Source organism: Pseudogymnoascus verrucosus (genome assembly GCF_001662655.1).
Source record: "Pseudogymnoascus verrucosus strain UAMH 10579 unplaced genomic scaffold scaffold_48, whole genome shotgun sequence".
Lineage (NCBI taxonomy): Eukaryota > Fungi > Ascomycota > Leotiomycetes > Thelebolales > Thelebolaceae > Pseudogymnoascus > Pseudogymnoascus verrucosus.
In genome coordinates this window covers 195,688-201,687 of record NW_017263699.1, presented here as the reverse complement: position 1 = coordinate 201,687, position 6,000 = coordinate 195,688, and the positions used below count along the sequence as shown (strand labels likewise).

The 6,000-nt window shown below is 54.8% G+C and overlaps 4 protein-coding genes across 4 annotated transcripts in view; 2 read left to right on the top strand and 2 right to left on the bottom strand.

The window, feature by feature from the left end:
* Nucleotides 1-386, bottom strand: part of RPN12 (regulatory particle non-ATPase) — a gene marked incomplete at both ends in the record, with an annotated part of 1,212 nt that extends 826 nt beyond the window's left edge. The window contains one exon of the mRNA XM_018278128.1: nucleotides 311-386. Within this exon, the coding sequence (XP_018127248.1) occupies nucleotides 311-386 (76 nt within the window). The remainder of the gene's footprint in view (nucleotides 1-310) is intronic.
* On the top strand, nucleotides 271-1,225 carry VE01_08707 (uncharacterized protein). Its single transcript, XM_018278127.2, has 3 exons — nucleotides 271-615; nucleotides 666-725; nucleotides 807-1,225. The coding sequence occupies exons 1-3, from the start codon at nucleotides 520-522 to the stop codon at nucleotides 909-911; spliced, it is 261 nt and encodes an 86-aa protein (XP_018127229.1). The 5' UTR covers nucleotides 271-519; the 3' UTR covers nucleotides 912-1,225.
* CAR1 (arginase) lies at nucleotides 1,160-3,123 on the bottom strand. The gene is made up of 3 exons (XM_018278126.2): nucleotides 2,350-3,123; nucleotides 1,703-2,292; nucleotides 1,160-1,623 (listed from the first exon to the last, which is right to left on the bottom strand). Exons 1-3 carry the CDS (start codon nucleotides 2,434-2,436, stop codon nucleotides 1,308-1,310), a joined length of 993 nt encoding a protein of 330 aa, XP_018127227.1. The 5' UTR covers nucleotides 2,437-3,123; the 3' UTR covers nucleotides 1,160-1,307.
* Nucleotides 3,124-3,308: 185 nt separating this feature from the next.
* VE01_08705 (uncharacterized protein) lies at nucleotides 3,309-5,483 on the top strand. Its single transcript, XM_018278125.2, has 2 exons — nucleotides 3,309-4,042; nucleotides 4,096-5,483. The coding sequence occupies exons 1-2, from the start codon at nucleotides 4,024-4,026 to the stop codon at nucleotides 5,136-5,138; spliced, it is 1,062 nt and encodes a 353-aa protein (XP_018127171.1). The 5' UTR covers nucleotides 3,309-4,023; the 3' UTR covers nucleotides 5,139-5,483.
* The last annotated feature ends 517 nt before the right edge of the window (nucleotides 5,484-6,000 follow it).

The following is a 6,000-nucleotide window of genomic DNA, read 5'->3' as shown; positions in this document are numbered from 1 at the left end:
GGTTGTGGTTGATGGCGATGGGAGATGTGTGGTGTGGTGAGGTGAGGTTTGGTCGTTGGGTGGGTTGAGATGAACGACAGTGGATTGTTGTGTTGTTTGTGGATGAGGTTGTGGCGTGGAGGTAGAGCTTTGGTCTTGCTTGCTTGTCTTGCTTGTTGAGGTAGCTTACGGCAGGCAGGCTCCAGAGCCGCGCGGTACGTACTTTGATGTTCGCTTTCGCAGTTATTCCGGCCGTGCCCACGCGCGCGCTGCGTCTACCAACAAGGAAACATCCCTGATAGGAAACATCAACCTATCAATCATCACGTACAAAAGCAAGCACGGCACAGTTTGGACATGAGCCCATCATGGTCACCATACTTATACCCCGCATCCCCGCAATCCATGGAATGATCTTCCACCCAAAACCGCCTTGAGGGAACCAAAACGTTGAACGAGCATTCTCATAATCGAAGCTGATAACTGTTCAATACAACACAACACAATATACAGAAATAAGATCGTAAACCACGGGCAAAGATGTCCGGCAAATCCAACTCCAGCGGCGGCGGCAGCTCCGGCTCCTCCAGCAACTACACGCCCTACACCACCACCAGCACCGGCACAAACAGCCAGGTCCCCCCCCTTCTCCCCCGCTGTCCACCAGCCTCCCTGACCACTTCCAGGGGAATAGCTACGACACCCGTAGCCAGCCCTCCGGGTCCGCATATCACTACAGCAACACCGTGAGCCATGCCTTGTCTCCCCTCTTCCTCCATTTCTAAATCAGACGTGGGGCCAGAGAGAGAGAAGCTGACGGGGTACAGAACGGGAGTTATTACTACTCCAACGGCGATCAGTCGACGTATTACAACGACGGGAAGGGGTCCTCTTCATACACGGCGCCTAGTGGGAAAGTGTACAAGAAGTAATGGCTGTCTGGCAGGGCGTCAGTAAGCGCCGTGGTGGATGGTGGTCGTCTTGGAACTGCCGATACTGAGAGCCTGGGGTTCACGGTGTAGCTGCCGATGGGGGCTACTATGACTGTCACTACTGCATTCTGACATGTCAGTGACACAAGATGACCTTGTGCGTAATACAAACTGTCATAACCTGTGCCAATCATGAGTGAGAACACAATCACAACCACAACCAGAACCTAACATCATAAAAAATATTCCTTTTATAGTAACTGGAAAATATAAAGCCAAAGACGCATATAATGCGGGACCACAGCTTCTAGGGTAAAATGCAATCCGCGCCACCGTCTAATTGCAGAGTCCTTCCTCCCATACCCCAAAAACTCCCTCCCCCCAAAAACCCAAAATCTACAACAAACTCTCCCCCAACCCGCACCTCACGACCGAGCACCCCGCCCTAACAGTCTCAAACGCACCCACGCCATCCAACCCCGGCTCGAGCGACGGATTCACCTCCACAATATCCATAGCGACGAGGCTACCAGTCTCATGCACGCACTCGGCGATGTAGTCGCCCTCGCGCAGGGTGAGGCCGCCGCGGACGGGGGTGCCGGTGCTGGGCGCCCATTGGGGGTCGAGGGCGTCGACGTCGAAGGAGAGGTGGATGGGGGTGTCGTTGCCGATGTGGGCGAGTGCCATTTCCATGACTTTGCCGATGCCGTATCTGTGGGGGGTGGGGTGGTTAGCGGGGGGGGGGTTACGTATGGATGGTGGGGGGGGGGTGGGGGGGGGGGTGAGCTTACTTGTCGATATCATGCATGCTGAACGCCTTGACGCCGTGCTCTCTCAGGAGAACCTTCTCCGCCCTATCCACGTCGCGAAGACCGATGTAGACCAGCTTCTTCAAGCTAACCTTCATCTCATCCTTAAGCCATCCAAACATACTCTCATCATCATCCTTTGCCAACCCCGTCAGGAACGCAACAGGCATCCCGTGAATGTTCCCCGAATCCGACATCTCGGGCGTATTAATATCCGCATGCGCATCGATCCAGATGAGCGCAATCTCTCTCCCCAACCTCTCGCGGATAGCCTTCGCGGTCCCAGCAACAGAGCCAATGGCAATGCTGTGGTCGCCGCCGAGGGTGAGAACGCAGCGGCCCGTGATGGCTTGTGCGTAGACCTGGTCGCAGAGGGCGCGGGTGACGGCGGACACGGCGCGGGGCTGCTTCATGCCGCGGTGGTCGGGGTCGGCCGATGGGTCGGGGATCACGTCGGAGTAGTTGTGCACTTTGCCGTCGTGGTGGATATCATAGCCTAGGTCCTCGTGGAGCTGGGTGAGGAGACCGTTCTTGATCAGCTCGGACGGGCCGGCGTCAACGCCTGCTTTGGTCTAGGGGTGTATGTTAGATAGGTGGTGAGAATGGGAGAGAAGGAGGGGAGAGCGTACCTGGCCGCCTGAGAAGCCGACTGCGACGACGCCGAGCTCGTTGCCTCGGGTGAGGAACTTGGGCTTGACCATGCTGGTGGTGGTCATTGTTGCGATTGAGGGGTGATTAGACGCAAAAAAGGTATCCTCGTAGGAGAAGATTGGTTTTTTGGAGTGTTATCTTTTGCTTTTGGGGTATTATCTATTCGAGAATGGCGGTATTATTGGCTGAAAGCGGTGGTGGGGCAGGTAAAAATGGGCGGGCGTTGGTGGGGGAAGGGTATGACGACGACAGTGATTTGGAGTAGGTAGGATATTTGGAGGGGTAAGAAAATGAAAAGGGAAGCAAGAGAGCGGTGGGAGAAAGACCCTTTTAATATATATGCGGGATTTGGGATAATTAGACTAGACCCCTAAGTGCAGGTGAGTGTCTGGTGGATGGTCGCACATGATTGATGAAGTGCGGGTTGTTGGTGAGATTGTTTGTCAAAGAATTGTTATTCCTGCCTTTAGGGAATTATCACGATGGGAGCATGGTTGACTGTTGGAGAGAGATGGAGAACATGTCGAGTAGACCTGCACTTAGGGGAATGGGAAGTGGCAGAATGGACGGATGGGGGATAGGGCGGGTGAAGGCGGAGAGAAGGGCGGAGAAAAGTGAGGAGGAGGTGAGCGAAGGGGAGGCGAGAGGAGATAGGAAGATACGGGTATAGGCGGATCTGATAACAAACTAGTACGTACGCGAATTGTTATCAGATCCGATTGTGCCCGGAGTCGTATAGTGGTGGGAGATTGGCCGTGGGGGTTGTGTGTGGTGCACGTGATGGATTGGGTTGTTGTGGATTGATATCATGATGATTAGGAGGACTAGTGAGTCTAATGGATGAGAGATGGGGGTGGTGGAGCGAGAAGGTAGAGGAGGGAGGGACATGGTTGTGTTGTTGTGGTGCATTAGATTGAGGGGTGAAAGGCACGTGATAAGCACAGGAAGGGAAGGAACGAAGGGAAGGAGCGACTGATCCCGTGACTTACCCGTGACTTACCCGTGACCCATCCCACCTCCCGTCGCACTCGCACAATCCCCCCCAATCGGGAAATGTCACTCACTACCACGCCCATAGCTTTCCAGCCAACCCACCTTACCAAACAACGTATTCGCACCATCACCCAAATAACCCTCAAAACGCGAGACACAAGCCCCATCAAAAATGCTTAACCCGCGCGTCATCCACCCCCTCATCTTATATCCCCCCAAACCGGTAAAGTCATGATCGCGTTTTGTGGCCTTGTAGGGCGATCAAGGTGACAGACCCGCCGCATGGCAGGCGGTTGTGGTGCTCGCGAAGCGATACGATTGGTTGATGTCCCGATCGGGAGCGTTGAACGAGGGAGCGACGGCGAGGCTCTGGGTGAGGCAGGCGCGATTTTTGCACTGCCGTAACGGTGTTTTGAGGGGGTTTGGGCGTGGATGGGAGGAGGGGGGGATTGTATAAGTAGATGGGGTGTGTCCCCGTTTGGTGAGGTTGTGTTAGATAAGTTTATACAATACAACATTCCTACACTCAGGTTCCAGGTTTATCACCGGTTCTATCAACGCCTTTTCCTCTCGTCGGATCTTTCGTTTGTACTATCATCTCCAGTCCGTGACTGCACTTTCCCACCGAATCCAAGTCTCGAAAGAGCACCGTTTCCACCATGGAAGACGGAAAATATGGTTCGTCCTCCGCCTCACCCCCCTCAACCACCACCAAACTAACACTCCCACAGTCGACGGCAGCCTCTGGTACTACGCCCCCAACAAAATTGCCCCGATCGTCTTCACAGTCCTCTTCACCCTCTCCGGCGCCCTCCACTTCTACCAATCCTCCCACCACTCCTCCTGGCGCATAACCTGGATCTACTCCTGGTCCTCCCTCCTCTTCATCGCCGGGTACGCCCTCCGCACCGCCGGCGCCTACCACTATTCCAACATCAACCTCTTCATTTCCTCCCTAGTCCTCCTCTACGCCGCCCCCCCTCTCTACGAACTAGGGAACTACCTCGTCCTCTCCCGCTGCCTACACTACATGCCCCACCTCTCCCCGCTGCACCCGCACCGCACACTAACCCTCTTCCTCGGGCTCTCCGTCGGGGTCGAAGTCCTGACTGCGAATGGCGCCGCGCAGTCCATCACGGGGAGTACGGTGGCGAAGCAGGATACGGGGAAGGCGTTGTTGAAGGCAGCGCTGGTGCTGCAGTTGGGGGTTATGGGGTTGTTGCTTGCGGTGGCGGGGACGTATCATCGGCGGGCGGCGAGGGCGGGGATATTGGCCAGGCATGAGGGGAAGGCGGATATCAGGAATGTGCTCATCACGTTGTACTGCTCCTGCGGTCTCATTACTGTTCGCACTATCTATCGGACGGTGGAGTATTTCTTCGCTGCTGCCCTACACCCGCCCTACGACGCTGGGGAGGTTATTTCGCCATTGATTCGGTATGAGTGGTTCTTCTGGGTCTTCGAGGGCATGCTCATGATTGCCAACTCTGCGTTGTTGAACTGGCGACACCCGGGGAAGTATTTGCCGAAGAGGAATAATATTTTCCTGAGACCGGATGGGACGGAGAGGGTGGGAGAGGAGTTTAAGGATCAGAGGCCGGCGCTGTTGGTGGTGTTTGATCCGTTGGATTTGATCGGGTTGGTGTTGAGGAGGGATAAGAAGTGGTGGGAGGATGAGGGGTTGCCGACGGTGGCGGAGGAGGAGGCGAGGAGGGCGGGGGAGGGGAGGGAAGGGGGGGAGCGGGGGAAGGAGAGTAGTTCGACGAGGAGTTGAGAGGGGAAAAAGGAGAGTAGTTCGACGAGGAGTTGAGGGACGGGAGAAAGGAGACTAGTTTTGACGCGGAGTTGAGGCGTCTGTCTGATCAGTCACTTTGGGTCGTGGTCTCTTTCCATTTTGGGATTTGGGGGCTTTTACTTTCGTTTGTTATTTGCGACGAGGTTCGAGCGTGTCAGGGGGCGTTTCATTTGGTGTCGGCCTTTGGATTAGAGGTATATATAGATGGTATGTAATACGTAGGAGATTCCTGGATAAAGATAGGTGGTGACGGGATGGGCCGTGCAGTTAGTTATAGAGCGAGCAGTACGGATTGGACAGAAGATACCATATGATACAATTACAATACATTTACTATGGCTATACAATGCAATGCAATACAGTGAGTGCGTCGCTCGGATGACCGAGCACACGACTCCAATACAGTCACCATTCCTATACTAACACATGCAAACACCCAAACCAGTTCGTGACTCTCCGCACACCAGTTCATCACCTCTCATCACACGTCTCATCTCATCTCATCTCACCCCCTGCGCCCTCATCCCCCTGCTCCACCCCCCGAAGGATTCTCCCCCCGACAAAGTCTCTACAGCGGGTCCCTAATACCAAAATAGCTCCATTCGCCTCCGGTTCCTGATCCCGTGGAAACTGGGTAGACGAGAGAGAAGCAAGCCGACTGGGCCGCCAACCCGAGTATCTGGCCGCTAACTGGGTGATTCGGTGATTGGGAGGGGAGTTGACGTTTTGGAAGGATTCGGATGTGGCGGGAGGGGGAGGGGGGTTTGGCTTTATTGCGGTGGCATTGCGGAGATGAGAGATGGGTATGGGTTAGTTTGCATTTTACTTACATTATGGTGGC